Genomic DNA, 20,241 nt, shown 5'->3' on the forward strand with positions numbered 1-20,241 from the left:
AAGAGAAGGGCCATATGCACCCCAATGTTCATAGCAGCATTATCCACAATAGCCAAATCGTGGAAGGAACCGAGACGCCCTTCAACGGATGACTGGATTAAGAAGCTATGGTCCATATATACAATGGAATATTACTCAGCTATCAGAAAGAACGAGTTCTCAACATTTGCTGTAACGTGGACGGCACTGGAGGAGATAATGCTAAGTGAAATAAGTCAAGCAGAGAAAGACAATTATATGATTTCTCTCATCTATGGAACATAAGAACTAGGAAGATCGGTAGGGGAAGAATGGATAAAGAAAGGGGGGTAATCAGATGGGGGAGTGAAGCATTGGAGACTATGGACTCTGAGAAACAAACTGAGGGCTTCAGAGGGGAGGGGTGGGGGAATGGGATAGACTGGTGATGGGTAGTAAGGAGGGCACATATTGCATGGTGCACTGGGTGTTATACGCAACTAATGAATCATCGAACCTTGCATCAGAAACCAGGGATGTACTGTATGGTGACTAACATAATGTAATTAAAAAACATTAAAAAAAAAGAAATCACTTAAAAATAAAATCTTAAAAAAAAAGGAATAAGTGGATCACCCATTTTGTCTACCTTGTGAGATTATATTCTTTCTCCCCCCACTAACATTTTCTTTGTTTCCTTTTCTTCTGTTTTGTTTTTGTTTGCTTTTCTGGTTTGTTTTCTGACTGCTTCAGATTTTTCTACTCTGTATTTTGCTTGGGTCATGGTTGATATTTTTTGATTCTCCTCACTCGCTCATCCATTGTACTTTGGGCAAATTAACTGCAGGAGGAAATGGCAATAAAAGAAAGAAGTAGAGGTAATATTCTCTGCCACACACCTAACCAATAAGGATATAAGTACGATGTCAGAGATGGAATTCAGGATAACAATTATAAAGTTAATATACAAATAATGAATCATGGAACACTACATCAAAAACTAAGGATGTACTGCACGGTGACTAACATAACATAATAAAAAATTATTATTAAAAAAATAAATAAAAGTGGGGCGCCTGGGAGGCACAGCGGTTAAGCGTCTGCCTTCGGCTCAGGGCGTGATCCCAGCATTGTGGGATTGAGCCCCACATCAGGCTCCTCCGCTGTGAGCCTGCTTCTTCCTCTCCCACTCCCCTGCTTGTGTTCCCTCTCTCGCTGGCTGTCTCTATCTCTGTCGAATAAATAAATAAAATCTTTAAAACTAACTAAATAAATAAAGTTAATAGCTGGGCTTGAAAAAAACAAAAGGCACTAGAGAATCTCATAGTACATAAATGAGATCTAATCAGGCTGAAATTAAAATGCTATAACTGAGATGCAGTCTAAATTGGATGCTAAAACAGCTATGGTGACTGAGGCAGAAGAGAGAGTAAGTAATCTACAATACAGGTTGAGGAAGAGGGAAAAAGATGGCAAAGGAGAAGGGGTCCCCTCTTTCAGCTGGCCCCCTGAGTCGAGCTGAATATGTACCAGACCATCCTGAAGACCCACAGAATCAGCCTTAGACGCAGGAAGATACATCTAGATCTCTACAAATGAACATCTCCAGCATTGAGTATTGAGGTATGAAGCAGGGAGCTGTGAATCTGCGCACAGATATTGGAAGATAAATGGAATGGGGAGGGAGCCGCCATGTTCAGATGCCGGGGAGCAGTAGACTCCTGCACTGGGGAGCTGGCCGGACTGGTGGACTGGCACCCTCAAAAAAACAGATGGAGACCGTGAGCCTAGGAATGTATGTGACCATACTGAAAACTGGAGCTCCGGAGCGCTCACTAGAACTGGACTAAAACTGGGAGCTTGGGAGCATGCACTTCCAAACTAAAAACTGGAGCTCTGGAGCGCTCACTCGAACTACACTGAAACCGAGTGCTCGGGAGCGGGCGCGCACACAACCAGACTGAAAACTGGAGCTCTGGTTTTAGAAACTTTCATCAACAGCTTTCTGCCAATAAATTAAACAATCTGGAAGAAATGGATGCCTTCCTGGAAACCTACAAACCACCAAGACAAAAACAGGAAGAAATTGATTATTTAAACAGATGGATTAAATATGAAGAGATTGAAGCAGTGATGAAAAACCTCCCCAAAAACAAGAGTCCAGGGCCTGATTGATTCCCTGGGGAATTCTACCAAACATTCAAAGAAGAAAAAATACCTGTTCTTCTGAAACTGTTTCAAAAAATAGAAACAGAAGGAAAACTACCAAACTCATTCTATGAGGCCAGTATTACCTTGATCCCCAAACCAGGCAAAGACCACATCAAAAAGAATTACAGACCGATAACCCTGATGAATATGGACGCCATAATTCTCAACAAGATCCAACAGTACATTAAAAGGATTATCCATCATAACCAAGTGGGATTCATCCCTGGGGTGCAAGGGTGGTTCAACATTCACAAATCGATCAGTGTGATAGATCATATCAACAAGAGTCACGAACCATACAATACTCTCAATTGATGCAGAAAAAGCATCTGACAAAATACTAGCATCCTTTCCTGATTAAAACACTTTAGAGTGTAAGGATAGAGGGTACATTCCTCAATTGCATAAAAACCATCTTTGAAAAGCCTACAGTGAATATCATTCTTAATGGGGAAAAGCTGAAAGCCTTTCCGTAAGATCAGGAACACGACAAGGATGCCCTCTCTTGCCATTATTATTCAACATAGTACTAGAATTCCTTGCAACAGCAATCAGACAACAAAAAGGGATAAAATGTATTAAAATTGGCAAAGAGGAAGTCAAACTGTCTCTCCTCACAGATGACATAATACTCTATATGGAAAACCCAAAAGAATCCACTCCCAAACTACTAAAAGTTATAGAGCAATTCAATAAACGGTGGGATACAAAATTAATGCTCAGAAGTCAGTTGCATTTCTACACATGAACAATGAGACTGAAGAAAGAGAAAAATCATACGATATCTCAGAATTAACTTAACCAGAGACGTAAAGGAACTATATTATAGAAACTACAAATCACTCTTGAAAGACATTGAAGAAGACAGAAAAAGATGGAAAAATATTCCATGCTCATGGATCGGAAGAATAAACATAGTTAAAAAGTCTATGCTACCCTTAGCAATTTACACTTACAATGCTGATCAAAATACCAATGACGTTTTTCAAAGAACTGGAACAAACAGCCCTTAAATTTGTGTCAACCAGAAGAGGCCCTGAATCGCCAAGGGACTGGTGAAAAGGAAAAACAAAACTGGGGACATCACAATGCCGGATTTCAAGCTGTACTACAAAGCTGTGATCACAAAGACAGCATGGTACTGGCACAAAAACAGACACATAGACCAATGGAACAGAAGAGAGAACAGAATAGAGAATGGACCCTCGGCTCTTTGGGCAACTAATCCTTGACAAAGCAGGAAAAAACATCCGGTGTAAAAAGGACAGTCTCTTCACTCAATGGTGCTGGGAAAATTGGGCAGATATATGCAAAAGAATGAAACTTGACCACTCCCTCACACCATACACAATGATAAACTCCAAATGGATGAAAGACCTCGATGTGAGACAGGAATCCATCAAAATCCTAGAGGAGAACATAGGTAGCATCCTCTACGACATCAGACAAAGCAACCTTTTTCATGACACATCTCCAAAGGCAAGAGAAAAAAAAGAAAAAATGAACTTGTGGGACTTCATCAAGATAAAAAGCTTCTGCAAAGCCAAAGAAACAGTCAAAAAAACTAAGAGGCAGCCCACGGAATGGGAGAAGATATTTGCAAATGATACTACAGATGAAAGTTTACTATCCAGTATCTACAAAGAACCTCTCAAACTCAATACAAGGGAAACAAATAATCAAATCAAAAAATGGGCAGAAGATATGAACAGACATTTTTCCAATGAAGATGTATGGCTAACAAAATGGGCAGAAGATATGAACACTTTTCCAATGAAGACATACAAATGGCTAACAGACACATGAAAAAATGTTCAAAATCATTAGCCATCAGGGAAATTCAAATCAAAACCACATTGAGATACCACCTTATGTAGAACAGAACGGCAAAAATTGACAAGGCAAGAAACAACAATTGCTGGAGAGGATGTGGAGAAAGGCCTCCCACATCACTCTGGAAAACAGTGTGGAGGTCCCTTAAAAAGTTAAAAATTGAGCTGCCCTATGACCCAGCCATTGCAATACTGGGTATTTACCCCAAAGATACAGACGTAGTGAAGAGAAGGGCCATATGCACCCCAATGTTCATCCACAATAGCTAAATTGTGGAAGGAGCTGAGATGACCTTCAACTGATGACTGGATGAAGATGTGGTCCATATATACAACGGAGTATTACTGAGCCATCAAAAAGAACGATTTCACAACATTTGCAGCGACATGGATGGGAGTGGAAGAGATAATGCTGAGCGAAATAAGTCAAGCAGAGAAAGAGAATTATCATATGGTTTCACTCATTTGTGGAACATAAGAAGTAGGAAGATCGGTAGGAGAAGAAAGGGAAGAAGAAAGGGGAGTAAACAGAAGGGGGAATGAGCCATGAGAAATTATGGACTCTGGGAAAAAAACTGAGGGCTTCAGAGGGGAGGGGCCTCGGGGAATGGGATAGGCTGGTGATGGGTAGTAAGGAGGGCACGTATTGCATGGTGCACTGGGTGTTATATGCAACTAATGAATCATCAAGCCCTACATCGGAAACCAGGGATGTACTGTATGGTGACTAATATAATATAATATAATATAATATAATATAACATAATATAATAAAAAATCATTAAAAAAAAGAACACAAGTTGATAGAAATAAAGGAAATTGAGAAAAAGAGAAAAACTACTAATAGCCCATGAAAATAGACTTCAAGAAATCAATGATGTCCTGAAACGTACCAATGTTAAATTAATGGGGTGCTGGAGGGTGAAGAGAGAGAGAGCCAGAAGGTATATTTGAGCAAATCATAGGTGAGAACTCCCCTAATATGGGGAAGGAAACAGGTATTTATGTCCAGGAGGTAGAGAGGATTCGCTTCCCACGTCAGTAAGAATAGATCAACACCCTAATATACAATAGTGAGGCTTGCAAATTTCAGAGAAAAAGAGAAAAATCCTAGAGCAGCTCAAGACAAAAGTCTCCTTAGCTACAGAGGGAGGAATTTCAGAATAACATGAGACCTATTCACAGAAACCTGGCAGGCCAGAAAGGGCTGGCATCATATACTCAGGGTACTAAATGAGAAGAACATGTAGCCAAGAATACTTTATCCAACAAGGCCGTCATTCAGAATGGAAGGGGAGATAAAGAGCTGCCAGGACAGACAGAAACTGAAGGAATACGATACCACCAAACCAAACTTCAACAAATATTAAGGGGATTCTGTAGTCTGACAGCCCGAGAGAAAACAGACCAGAAAGAAACAGACAAGCTACAGAAACAGGGACATTACAGGTAATACAGTGACACTAAATTCGTATCTTTCAATAGTTACTCTGAATGTAAATTGGCTCAATGCTCCAATCAAAAGACACAGGGTATCAGCATGGATAAAAAAGCAAGACCTATCTATATGCTGTCTATAAGAGACTCATTTTAGACCTAAAGTCATCTCCAGACTGAAAGTGGAGAACCAGTTATCACACTAATGGACCTCAAAAGAAGTTGGGGTAACAATCGTCATATCAGACAAATTAGATTTTAAACCAAAGACTGGAGTAAGGGATGAAGAGGGACACTATATCATCCTTAACGGTCTATCCAACCATAAGCTCTAAAAATTGTAAATATTTGTACCCCCAACATGGGAGCAGCCAATTATACCAACCAATTAAAAACCAAAGTAAAGAAATATATTGAAAATAATAAATTAATAGTAAGGGACTTCAACACCTCACTCACAGCAATGGACAGATCATCTAAGCAGAAGATCAACAAGGAAACAAGGATTTTGAATGATATAATGGACCAGATGGACTTCACAGATATATACGGAACATTCCAAACTAAAACAACAGAATACTCATTCTTCTCCAGTGCACATGGAATTTTCTCCAGAATAGATAACACACTGGATCACAATTCAGGTCTCAACCAATACCAGAAGACTGGGATTATTCCCTGCATATTTTCAGACCACAATACTTTGAAATGTGAATTCAGTCATGAGAGGAAATTTGGAAGGAACTTATACACATGGAGGTTAAAAAGAGTCCTATGAAACAAAGAATGGGTCAAAACAGAAATTAAAGAATTTCCATTGAACACTACACCAAAAACTAATGATGTTGGCTAATTATATTTAAATAAAAAAGGAAGAATTTTAAAATTTCGTGGAAACTAATAAGAATAAAAACACATCTGCTCAAAATCTTTGGGATACAAGAAAGGCAGTCCTAAAAGGGAAGTACATTGCAGTACAAGCCTCTCTCAAGAAATTAGAAAAATCTGAAATACACACGCTAACTTTACATCTAAAGGAGCTGGAGAAAGAACAGCAAATAAACCCTAAACCAAGCAGTAGAAGACAAATAATGAAGATTGGAGGCAATTTCAATGAAATAGAAACCAGAACAACAGTAGAACAGATCAACAAAGCACCCAAATTGCTAAACTGATGAATGAAAGGAGAGAGATCATGGCCAAAACCAAAGAAATACCAAAAATCTTAAGTATTATGTGCAAGTATATGGCAAAAAATTAAGCAATCTGGAAGAAATGGATGCATATACGGAAACTTATAAACTACCATAACTGAAACAAGAAGAAGTAGAATATCTTAACAGACCATAATGAGCAAGGAAATAGAAGTATTCAAAACCCTCCAAGAAAACAAGGCTGCAGGGCCAGATGGCTTTCCAGGGGAACATTTAAACAAATGTTTAAATGAGGAAATAATACCTATTCTACTGAAGCTGTTTCAAAAAACAGAAATGGAAGGAAAACTTCCAAACTCATTCTTTGAGGCCAGCATTACTGTGATACCAAAACCAGAGAAAGACCCCATCAAAAAGGAGAATTATAGACAATATCACTGATGGACAAGGATGCCAAAATACTTACCAAGATATTAGCCAATAGAATCCAACACTGCATTCAAAGGTTTATTCACCTCGACTATGTGGGACTTACTCCTGGTGTGGAAGGGTGGTTCAGCATTCACAAACAAATCAATGTGATAGAGTACATCAATAAAAGAAAAAACAAAAACATATGATCCTCTCAATTGATGCAGGAAAAACATTTGACAAAAAATAGCATCCCTTCTTGATTAAAACGGTTAAAAGTGTAGGAATAGAGGCAACATACCTCAATATCATTAAAGCCATCTATGAAAAACCCACAGTGAATATCATTTTGAATGTGGAAAAACTGAATGCATTTCTCCTAAGGCCAGGAACATGACAGGGATGCCCACTTCCACCACTGTTGTTCAACATAATACGAGAACTCCTAGCCTCAGCATAAGAAAATAAAAATAAATAAAAGGCATTCAAATAGGAAAAGAAGAAATCAAACTCTCATTCTTCACCGATGACATGATACTTTATGTGTAAAATAAAAAAGACTTCACCCCAAAATTGCTAGAACTCATACAGGAATTGAACAATGTGGCAGAATATAACATCAATGCATATAAATCAGTTGCAATGCTATACATTAACAATGTGACTGAAGAAAGAGAAATCAAGGAGTTCATCCAATTTACAGTTGCACCAAAAACCATAATACACCTAGGAATAAAAGTAACCAAAGAAGTAAAATGTCTGTACTCTAAAGACTATAGAACACTTATGAAATAAATTAAGGAAGACACAAAGAGATGAAAAAACATTTCATGCTCGTGGGTCAGAAGAACTGATATTGTGAAAATATTTATGCTGCCTAGAGCAATCTACACATTCAATGCAATCCCTGTTAAAATACCATTGACAATTTTCACAAAGCTATAACAACCAATCCTAAAATTTCTATGAAACCAGAAAAGACCCTGAATAGCCTGGGTAATGTTGAAAAATAAAATCAAACCTGGGGCAATACAATGCCTGACTTCAAGCTATATTACAAAGCTGTGCCCATCAATATAGCATGGTACTGGCACAAAAACAAACACATAGATCAATGGGACAGAATAGAGAACTCAGAAACGGACCCTCAAGTCTATGGTCAATTAATCTTTGACAAAGCAGGAAAGAATTTCCAATGGAAAAAGACAGTCTCTTCAATAAATGGTGCTGGGAAAATTGGACAGCCATATGCAGAAGAATGAAACTGGACCATTCTATTACACCATATACAAAGGTAAACTCAATATGGATGAAAGACATGAAGCTGAGACAGGAATTCATCAAAATACTAGAGGAGGACACGGGCAGCACCCTCTTCGACCTCAGCCACAGCAACAATCTTGCAAAAGACGTCTATAAAGGCAAAGGAAACAAAAGCAAAAATGAACTATTGGGATTTCATCAAGATAAAAAGTTTCTCCACGGCAAAGGAAACAGTCAACAAAACTAAAAAGCAACTTATGGAATGGGAGAAGATATTTGAATATGACATATCACATAAAGGGCTGGTATCCAAGATTTATAAAAAACTTATCAAACTCAACACCCAAAAAAACAAATATTCCAGTCAAGAAAAGGGCAGAAGACATGAACAGACACATCTCCAAAGAAGACACACAAATGGCCAATAGAGACCTGAAAAAATGCTCAAAATCATCTGTCATCAGGGAAATACAAATCAATACCACAATGAGATACCATCTTAGACCAGTCAGAAGGGCAAAAATTAAGAAGACAGGAAACCACAAATGTTCACGAGGATGTGGAGAAAGGGCAACCTTCTCACAGTGTTGTTGGGAATTCAAGCTGGTACACGCACTCTGGAAAACAGTATGGAGGTTCCTCAATAAGTTAAAAATAGAGCTAAATGAAGACCCAGCAATCGCAGTACTGGGTATCACACAAAGATAAAGATAGAGTAAAATGCTGGGGTACAGGCACCCCAAAGTTCAGAGTAGCAATGACTACAATAGCCAAACTGTGGAAGGAGCCGAGACATCCTTCAAGAGATGAATGGATAAAGAAGATGTGGCTCATACATACAATGGACTATTACTCAGCCGTCAGAAAGGATGAATACCTACCATTTACGTGGATGGAACTGGAGGCCATTATGCTAAGTGAAATAAATCAAGCAGAGAAAGACAATTATCACATGGTTTGACTCATATGTGGAATATAAGAAATAGCACAGAGGATCATAAGGGAAGGGAAGGAATGGTAAGAAATCAGAGAGGGAGCCAAACCAAAAGAGACTCTTGACTCTGTGAAACAAACTGTGGGTTACAGAATGGGAGGTTGGTGGGTAGATGGGGTAACTGTATGATGAGCATTAAGGAGGGCACAGGATGTGATGAGCCCTGAGTGTCATATGCAACTGATGAATCATTGAACACTGTATCTGAAACTAATGATGTTGGCTAATTGAATTTCAATAAAAAAGATTAATAATTCCCCAGCCAGACTTATTAAAAGAAGAGAAAGTACCCCAATTAATAAAATCATGAACATAAGGAGAGATCACAACCAACACCAAGGAAATACAAACAATTTTAAGAATCTGTTATGAGCAATTATATACCAACAGATTAGGCAATCTGGAAGAAATGGATGCATTCCTAGAAAATTATACCCTACCAAACTGAAACAGGAAGAACATCTGAACAGACCCATAACCAGCAAGGATATCGAAGCAGTAATCAAACATCTACCGACAAACAAGGGTCCAGAACCAGATGGCTTCCCAGGGGGAATTCTACCAAACCTTTAAGTAAGAACTAATACCTATTCTTCTGAACTGTTTAAAAAAATAAAAAGGGAAGGAAAGTCATTCTATGAGCACAGCATTACCTTGATCAAAAACCAGAGAAAGATCCCATCAAAAAGAATTACAGATCAATATCCCTCATGAACATAGATGCCAAAATACTCAACAAGATCCTAGCCAATAAGATCCAACAGTACAATAAAAGGATTATTCACCACAACAAAGTGGGATTTATTCCTGTGATGCAAGGGTGGATCAATATTCACAAATCAATCAACATGACATCACATTAATAAAAGAAAGGACAAGAACCTTATGATCCTCTCAATTGATGCAGAAAAAGCATTTGACAAAATACAGCATCCTTTCTTGATAAAAGCTCTTCAAATTGTAGGGATAGAGGGAACTTACCTCAATATCATAAAAGCCATCTACAAAAGCCCACAGCAAATACCATTCTCAATGGGGAAAAACAGAGCTTTTCCCCTAAGGTCAGGAACATGACAGCAATGCCCACTCTCACCACTGTTGTGTCATAGTACATCAATCAGACAACAAAAAGAAATAAAAGGCATTCAAATTGGAAAAGAAGTCAAACTCTCACTCTATGCAGATGATATGATACTTTATGTAGAAAACCCAAAAGACCCTACCCCAAAATCACTATAATTCATATAGTAATTCAACATCGTGGCAGATTACAAAATCAATGCACAAAAATCAGTTGCATTTCTTTTTTTTTTAAGATTTTATTTATTTGACAGAGAGAGAGACAGCCAGCAAGAGAGGGAACACAAGCAGGGGGAGTGGGAGAGGAAGAAGCAGGCTCCCAGCAGAGGAGCCTGATGTGGGGCTCGATCCTAGAATGCCAGGATCATGCCCTGAGCCGAAGGCAGATGCTTAACAACTGAGCCACCCAGGCGCCCCGCTTTTCTATACACTAACAATGAGACAAATGAAAAAGAAACTAAGGAATCAATCCCATTTACAATTACACCAAGAACCATACGATTCCTAGGAATAAGCCTAAGCAAAGAGGCAAAGATCTGTACTCAGAAAACTAGAAAACTTATGAAAGAAATTGAGGAAGACACAAAGAAATGGAAAAACAGTCCATGCTCATGGTTTGGAAGGACAAATATTGTGAAAATGTCTATGCTACCCAGAGCAATCTACACATTCAATGCAATCCTTATCAAAATATCATCGATTTTTCTCAGAGCTGAAACAAATAATCCTAAAATTTGTATGGAACAAGAAAGGACCATGAATTGCCAGGGAAATGTTGAAAAATAAAACCAAAGCTGGGCACACCACAATGCCAGACTTCAAGCTACATTACAAAGCTATGAGCATCAAGACAGTATGGTCCTGGCAGAAAAAGAGGCACATGGATCAATGGAACAGAATAGAGAACCCAGAAAGGGACCCTCAACTCTATGGTCAACTAATCTTCAATAAACAGGAAATAATATCTAAGAGAAAAAAAATGTCAGACTCTTTAATAAATGGTGTTGGGAAAATTAAACAGCCACAAGTAGAAGAATGAAAGTGGACCATTTTCTTACACCATACACAAAGATAAACTCTAAATGGATGAAAGATGGAAATTTGAGACAGGATTCTATCAAAACCCTAGAGGAGAACACAGGCAGCAACCTCTTCCACCCTGGCCCCAGCAACTTATTGCTAGGTATGTCCCTAAAGGCAAGGGAAATAAAAGCAAATTAAACTATTGGAACTTCATCAAGATAAAAGGCTTCTGCACAGCAAAGGAAACTAAACTAAATGACAACCTATGGAATTGGAGAAGAAATATACAAATGACATATCAGATAAAGGGCTGGTATCTAAGATCTATAAGGGACTTATCAAACTCAACACCCAAAAAACAAAAAAATCCGGCCAAGAAATGGCAAAAGACATGAACAGACATTTATCCAAAGAAGACATACAAATGGCCAACAGAGACCTGAAAAATTCTCAAGATCACTTGTCATCAGGAAAATACAAATTAAAACCATAGTGAGTTACCACCTCATACAAGTCAGAATGGCTAAAATTAACAAGATAAGAAAGAACAAATGTTGGCAAGGATGTGGAGAAAGGGGAAACCTCTTACACTGTTGGTGGGAATGCAAGCTGGTACAGCTACTCTGGAAAACAGTATGGATGTTCCTCATAAAGTTAAAAATAGTGCTACCCTATGGCCCAGTAATTGCACTACTAGGTACTTACCCCAAAGATAGAAATGTAGTGACCCAATGGGGCACCTGCTCCCCTATGTTTTTGGCAGCAATGTCCACAATAGCCAAACTGTGCAAAGAGCTGAGATGTCCACCGACATATGAATGGATAAAGAAGTGGTATACATATACAATAGAATATTACTCAGCCATCAAAAAGGATGAATACTTACCATTTACATGGATGTGGATGGAACTAGATGGTATGCTGAGCAAAATAGGTCAGTCAGAGAAAGACAATCATCATATGCTTTCACTCATATGTGGATTATAAGAAACAGCACAGAGGCCTGTAGGGGAAGGGAGGGAAAACTGAATGGGAAGTCATCAGAGAGGGAGAAAAAACATGAGAGAACCTGAGGCTTGCCAAAAGGGGTAATTGGGTGATGAGCATTAAGGAGGGCATGTGATGTGATGAGCACTGGGTGTTACATGCAACTGATATTATTGAACACTACATCTGAAACTAATGAGGTACATATAGTAGTTGATGGCTAGTTGCATTTAAATAAAAATATATTTAAAATATTTTTTAGATGCTACTGGCAACTGATTAATCTTCTCATGAAACATAACATTCATGACCTGTGTTTTGAAAACTATTGCTATAGGCAATGGGAAGTTAATAAATGTGTTTCAGGGAGAACATAACAACACTAATGCTTTAGGAAGATAGTTCTTATAGCAACATGGATGGCATTGAATACAGGGAAGGAGAATGAAGACAGGAAAGAATTCTATAGGTAGAATTACAAATATGCAGTTCAGTCATGATGAAGGCATAAAATGTGGCAGTCATTGTGGAAGTGGAGGGTGAGGCAGAAATTTGACCCATATGGCAAACATAGAAACAGTATGACTTGCTAAGAGACAGAGATAGAGATAAACTGTAAAAAAGAAAGTGTAAGCAACACTGACACTTAGGTTTCAGTAGTTATATTCAGAGAATAATGGCATTAAACCAGAACCTGGACTGGGGTAGGGAGAGACAAAGTCATAAGAGTTGGCCAACTTAAGCAGCATCTGTGGAACAACCAGGTGGACAAAGCCACTACAGTGTGGGATGTATTGGGCTGAAGTTTGAAAGGAAGCTAGGGGAATAGAGATTGGGGATTTGAAGATAATATTTGAAGCCATGGGAGTATAGCTGGTCATCCAGGAGAATGTATAAAGAAAGAAAAAGAGAGGACTCAGAGTAGAAACTTACACTTAAGGGAATCTACTTCACACCACAAAACAGACATGTCTCTGAGATAGTGTGGGTTCTATTCCAGATCACTGCAATACAGTGAATATTGCAATAAGAAGAGCCAATATATTTTTGTTTCCCAGTGCATAAAAAGCTGTGTTTACACTGTACTGTAGTCTATTAAGTGTGCAATAGCATTATGTCTAAAAAAGATGTACATACATTAAGCAAAAAATACTTTATTGCTGGGGCGCCTGGGTGGCACAGCAGTTAAGCGCCTGCCTTCAGCTCAGGGCGTGATCCCGGCATTGTGGGATCGAGCCCCACATCAGGCTCCTCCACTATGAGCCTGCTTCTTCCTCTCCCGCTCCCCCTGCTTGTGTTCCCTCTCTTGCTGGCTGTCTCTATCTCTGTCAAATAAATAAATAAAAATCTTTAAAAAAATACTTTATTGCTAGAAAACTGCTAACTATCGTGTGACCTTTTAATGGGTCATAATCTTCTTGCTAATGGAGGGTCTTCCCTTGATCTTGATGTCTGCTGACTGATCAGGGTGATGGTTGACAAAAGGTGGGGTTGCTTTGGCAATTTCTTAAAGGAAGACAATGAAGTTTGCCATATCAATTGACTGTTCCTTTCATGAACGATGTCTCTGTGGCATGTGATGTTGTTTGATACCATTTTGCCCACAGAAGTTGTTTCAAAATTGGAGTCAATCCTCTCAAATGTTGCTGCTGCTTTAACAACTAATATTTATGTACTATTCTAAATCTTTTGTTGTCAATTCAACAATCTTCACAGCATCTTCACCAGAAGTAGATTCCATCTCAAGAAACCACTTCCATTCCTTGTCTATTTAAGTTCTATCATGAGATTGCAGCAATTCAGTCATATCTTCAGGTCTTATTTCTAATTTCAGTTCTCCTGCTATTTCTACTACATCTGCAGTTACTTCCTTCATTGAGGTCTTGAACCCCTCAAAGTCATCTGAGAGGGTGCAATTAATTTCTTCCAAACTCTTGTCAATGTTGATATTTTGACTACTTCCCATGAACCATGAGTGTTTTTAATGACATCTAGAATGAACCTTTTCCAGAAGGTTTTCAATTTACTTTGCCCAGATCCATCAGAGGAATCACCATCTATGGCAGCTACGCCCTTAGCAAATCTATTTCTTAAAGGTGAAATTACTCCTTGATCCATAGGCTACATAATGGATGCTGTGTTAGCAAGTATGGAAACAATATTAATCTCGTCATTTGTTTCCATCAGAGCTCTTGGATGACCAGGTGCATTGTCAATGATTAGCAATATTCTGAAAGGAATTATTATTTTTTCTTAATAGTAGGTCTCGACAGTAGGCTTAAAATATTCAGTAAGCCATATTGCAAACAGATGTGCTCTCATCAAGGCTTTGTTGTTCCATTTACGGACCACAGGCAGTATAGATATAGGATAATTCTTAAGGGAACTAGGACCTTCAAAATGGTAAATGAGCCTTGGCTTCAACTTAAAGTCACCAGCTGCATCGGCCCTTAACAAGAGAGTCAGCCTGTTCTTTGAAACTTTGAAACTAGGCATTGACTTCTCTCTAGCTATGAAAGCCCTCAATGGCCTCTACTTCCAATATAAGGCTATTTAATTTACATTGAAAATCTGTTTTTTTTCATGTAGCCACCTTCATTAATGATCTTAGCTACATTTCTGGATAACTTGCTGCAGCTTCTAGATCAGTTCTTGCTGCTTCCCTTATATTTCTGTGTTATGGAGAAGGCTTCTTTCCTTAAACCATATGAACTAACCTCTGCTAACTGCAAACTTCTTCTGCAGCTTTCTCAACTCTCCCAGCCTTCACAGAAATGAAAAATGTTAGCATCTTGCTCTGGATTAGACTTTGGCTTAAGGGAATGTTGTGACTTGTTTTATCTTCTATCCAGATCACTAAAACTTTTTCCATATCAGCAATAAGGTTGTTTTGCTTTCTTATCATTCACTGGAGCAGTACTTTCAACTCCTTCAAGAACTTTTCCTTTGCATTCACAACTTAGTGAACTGTTTGGCACAAGAAGCCTAGCTGCTGGCCTATCTCAGCTTTTGACTTGCCTTCCTCAATAAGTTTAATAATTTCTAGCTTTTGATTTAAAGTGAGAGATGCATTCCTCTCACTTGAATACTTAGATCATTGTAGGCTTATTAATTTGCCTAATTTCAATATTGATGAGTCTCATTGAATAGCGAGGCTCAAGGTGTTGGAGAAAGGTGGAAAAACAGTTGGGCAGTATTACAGTCAAAACAGACATTGGTTGATTAAGTCCACCATTTTATATGGGTGCAGTTCAGGACACCCTGAAACAATTACAATAGTACATCAAAGATCACTAACCACTGATCACCATAACAAAAACAGTAATAATGAAAAAGTTTGAAATACTACAAGAATTACCAAAATATGACATGGAGACATGAAGTGAGCAAATGCTATAGGAAAAACGTCACCCAAAATCTTGCTTGATGCAGGGTTGACACAAACCTTTAATTTGTAAACAAAGGAAAACAAACAAAACTCTCTGCAAAGCACAATAAAATGAGGTACACCTGTTTTTACTTCCAAAATGTGTTTTTCTTTCCTAAGTGGGGAAAACTTATTGTGTATAGATATGTGTGCACCAGGGCATGGGAGAATGTAATGTGTGTGTATGAATGGAATGTGCATGATAAGGGGATACTAGTATGCATTTCTGGAGCTGGTGAAGGTCTTTGGTTCATCTAGTGGTGGCTGTATTCGCTTTCTCTGCCTCAGCTTCTTTTCTCCTTTTCTTTCCATCTTTTCTTTTGTTCTTGTCTCCTCCTCCCCTTTCTACATATCTGCATGCTCCTTCACCACCAATTGAAAGCCTAATGAATGGGTTGGCAAAACAGACCAGTGTGAGATTTGGGGGCTGTGTTTTGAAACACAGTATTGGGAGTGTGGTTGGGACTGGAAGGAAAGACAGGGCTGGACATGTGGTCAGAGTCAGGAGTGGGGAGTGGTATGTGGTTGGAGAATTTGAAACATTTCCCTTTTTTTAAATATTTTTTATTATGTTATGTTAGTCACCATACAGTACATCCCTGGTTTTTGATGTAAAGTTCGATGATTCATTAGTTGCATATAACACCCAGTGCACCATGCAATACGTGCCCTCCTTATTACCCATCACCAGCCTATCCCATTTCAAATTCTGCCATTGTTATGCATTAACACTGAGTATGAATGTGTTTCTTTCTGGACCTGGGCCTGGGGGTCTGTCTAGCTTCCAGTTTGTTTTAATCAGGCCTTTTGGTGAGGTTGCCCTCATCACTGCTACTTAAGCTCAGAAGTGACATTATTATTTTTTAGCAGAAATAGGCTGCTCTGCTCATACCTTCTAGGGATTTCAGACTAGAGCAGTTGAAGAACTGTAAATAATAGTTAATGAGAGTATCAGCATTTACTGAAATGCATATGCCATGTGAATAGGAGGATATATTCTCTCTTCCTTTCTAGCTGTGTGACCATAGATAGGTTACCTCACCTCTCTGAACCTCAGTATCCTAAATGTAAAATGGGGATAATAATTCCTACCATAGATTTCTACTACAAAGATTAAATATAAATGAGCCAAGGGCTCTGAAATTAAGTGATTGACAAATGTGAGTTCCTTTCTCCAGTTCCTTCTACCCCTTCCTTTGCTCCCTCCTTCTTTCCCCCTCCCATTACATGTTTACCTGTGCCACGTGTGAACATACGTATTTATAGTACTTTTCCCCACTTTAAATTCTTAAACAAAGTGACGTAACCTTTGTATATTACTGTAAAATTGTCTAAAGCAAGCTGTCTGATGAGAAATCTGTTGTCTTCTAAATTTTTCCCCCTGAAGGTTTAAAGTGTTGTTTCTCTTTGGTTGCTTTCTAGATCTTTTCTTTGCCCTTTGTTTTCAGAAGGTTGATTATGATGTGTCTTGGTGTGAATTTCTTCATGTTTATCCTGATGGTGTTTGTTTTGCTTGTTGAATCTGGGGGTTCATATCCTTTGCTCAATTTGGGAAGTTTTAGCCACTATTTCTTTAAGTACTTTCCTAGTCCTGAATCTTTCTCTTCTCTTCCTGAGAGTCTGTTGACATATATGTTAGATCTTTTGTTATAGTTCCAAAGGCCTGGAGGCTCTGCTTAATTCTTTCTTTTTTCTGGGGGGAGAATCTAATTCTCCTTCGTTTGGATTGTGAGATGTCTACTGTTTGATGTTTAAGTTGTCTGACTTTTTTCCTTTGTCTTCTCCATCTTGCTGTGGAGCCCATCTATTCGGTGTGTGTGTGTGTGTGTGTGTGTGTGTGTGTGTGTATTTTGGCTATTGTATTTTTTTCAGTTCACAAATTTCTATTTGGTTCTCCCTTATGTTTGATATAACCTTGCTGAGACTTCCTATTTATATGCTGAGATATTTGATTTTACTATTTGTTTTAAGTATGTTGCAATCACTTAGTGAATCATTTTTGCAATAGCCTTTAAAATCTTTGTAAGATAATTCTTATATCTGTGTCATCTCAATATTCTCAAGGGTTTACTTTCTCTTGTCATTGAAATTGATAATCTTGGTATGGCAAGTGATTTTTCTAAAAATTAAATTTGGACAATAGATCTCTTTTAAATCTTTTGGTTTTGCAGACCTGACATGTTCCTTGTGCAGGAAATGAGGAGTATAAGTTCAGGTTCTTCACTAGGTCTCTGGTTGACCCCCAGGTTTGCAAGGGACTCCTTGTTATTGCTGGTTGCTGGTGGGAGTTCAGCCCTCTCTGCAGGACTCTGATGTAGCCATCCCAGCTAGCAGTAGGAATGCCTGGTTTATACTGGTGAGGGTAGTCTCCCCATGTGGTCTCCACTAGGAAGGGTTACTTCTTCTCCCAACCATACCTTCTTTTGGGGGTTGGGCAGAGGCTTCTTTAAAGTTCAGTAAGAGTAGAAATCTAGTCTCTTCACTTGCAGGCCTAAGCTTCTTACTAGCTACATTGTTATTATGATAGCTGGCCTTTTGGCACACCAAAGTAACTCACTCCTTATGATTCTGCAGAAAAATATTGCAACATAACCCCCCTCTCCAGCCTTTCCTAGACCCTCTGTGGGATAGAGTGTGAAAACCAGAGCCTCTGCACACAAATTGACTGGGTTCCTGTCAAAATCTGGCATTTTCAAGCTGTTTGGTTCTGGGAGAGTTACCTAAATGTTCTGAGTTTCCATTTCCCAGTTGTAATGAGGTGTAGGAAGCTCTCAGGACTCTTGCTGAAATAAGCAATAGTGGGTCAATGAACTGGGCACACCAGGTGCTCAATAAATCACAGTTCCCTTCCCTTTACACCCCTGCAGAAGTAGAGATGCAATCCCTCCAAAGGACAAAAAAGCTCAAGTGCTTCCCTACACCACCTACAATGTGTGAGTCTCACCAAAGACATTCATTCCAAGGGTTAAGTCTCTTGATCCAAAGTCTTATTTCTTAAAGAGACACATTTGATATCCACATCCTTTTCCCCAGGTTCGATGAAAACACTAAAGGGAGACTGTCCAACCCAGGCCACTCTCAGAATGAGGGTGGAAGCTGGGGCCGGCGAGGACTGGTTCTGGCAAAGCAGAGTAGGTGAAGGAAAAGCCTGGCGCCAGCCCAGACAGTCCACTTGTCCGGCGATATTGTGTTCTGAGCAAGGACAACATCATCTCCTGCCAAAGCTGTGCCTGGAAGGAAGGGGTCGCAGGCAACTTCCACTTTGCTGGCCTGCCCTTGACCTCTGGCACCTTAGAGCTGCAGCTGAGCTCCCACCATCTGGCGCAGCCACCGCCTCCCCCGTCCCCATTGCTCCCATCCCCCTTACAGAGCACCGGGTAGGAGAGGAAGAAGGTGGTGAATGAATGCAAAAAATACACACGCGCGAGTGCTTGCCTTCCTACCAGTCCCAGCCTGCAGGCTACTTCTGCACCCCCAGCTCTCAGTTCCTGGCAGCGACCACCAGCCCCAGTGCGCTGGACTTTGCTCTCTAAAAGGCTAGCTTGAGCTCTAGGTCCTGAAGTTGATCAGGAGATTGGAAAAAATCTTGACTCCGAAAGAGCAAGGAGTCACATACACCATGGAGCAAACAAACACTAAAAAAAAAAAATGGATCTAAGAATGCTGTCCCCCAACTCCCACCCCAAGATGAAAAAAGCTGTCTTGGAACCAACACTCCCACCACCCACCGCCCACTCCCACCCCCGCCCCGTCCTCCCCAACTCCCTTGTGTCTCCATCTGGCTTTCTCTCTGACATCTGGCAAGAAGTCTCTCCTGGTCAGTCTCTCCGCTAGCCTCAGTTCCGACACTTTCCAGCCTCCCTCCCATGCTTGAATTCCGTAAGGTGTTCCTTTCCGGCCCCTCTCCACAAGTAGCTTAACAATAGATACTTTCCATAGGCAACTCAGCTCTCTCCCGCAGCGGGGGATTTGGGGGGCCTCAAGGGGTCTGAGGGGCACTGCAATGTTCCACTTACCTGATCTCTTTAATGCTTTCCAATTTGCACATGATTTCTTGCTCATCTGCCATGCTTTTCACTCTCAATTTCACCTCCCGAGAAGTGTACAAACACACAGGACCAGGGATACAATAGACACAGCGTAACCACCGCCTCCGGGCATGGGGCTCTGAGCCTGTGCGGTAGGGATTCAGAGCAGCCCTGGGAGCTGTAGTCCTCAGCTCCAGGACCAGCCAGGCAGCCCAGGGACCAGCGGGACTACAACTCCCAGAAGGCCAAGCGAGACAAGCCTGTTTCTCTTCCTGCAGTCACATTTTAAATCAATTTGTCACAGATTATCATGTCAAAGGTTCTGAGGTGTTCAAGGGAACGAGGATATTCGACTGGCCTGTGCGGAAAAAAATGGGGAAAAAATACCCCAGAATGCAACTGGAGATATAAAAGATGTACTCACACCCTTCCCGGG

At 39.8% G+C, this 20,241-nt stretch overlaps 1 protein-coding gene across 5 annotated transcripts in view; it reads right to left on the reverse strand.

The window, feature by feature from the left end:
• The window catches only part of ZC4H2 (zinc finger C4H2-type containing), a 51,100-nt gene extending 31,139 nt beyond the window's left edge, over positions 1 to 19,961 (reverse strand). Inside the window, exon 1 of one of the 5 annotated variants that reach the window (XM_040630631.1) lies at positions 19,794 to 19,961. In XM_040630631.1, the coding sequence (XP_040486565.1) occupies positions 19,794 to 19,846 (53 nt within the window). In that variant the 5' untranslated portion in view covers positions 19,847 to 19,961. Of the gene's footprint in view, positions 1 to 12,249; positions 12,285 to 19,793 lie in introns of those variants that run through there. The other 4 variants (XM_008710684.2, XM_040630626.1, XM_040630629.1 and 1 more) reach the window with 4 other exon arrangements.
• Between the last annotated feature and the right edge of the window lie 280 nt (positions 19,962 to 20,241).

Source organism: Ursus maritimus (assembly GCF_017311325.1).
Source record: "Ursus maritimus isolate PB19 chromosome X unlocalized genomic scaffold, ASM1731132v1 scaffold_X1, whole genome shotgun sequence".
In the NCBI taxonomy this organism is placed as follows: Eukaryota; Metazoa; Chordata; class Mammalia; order Carnivora; family Ursidae; genus Ursus; species Ursus maritimus.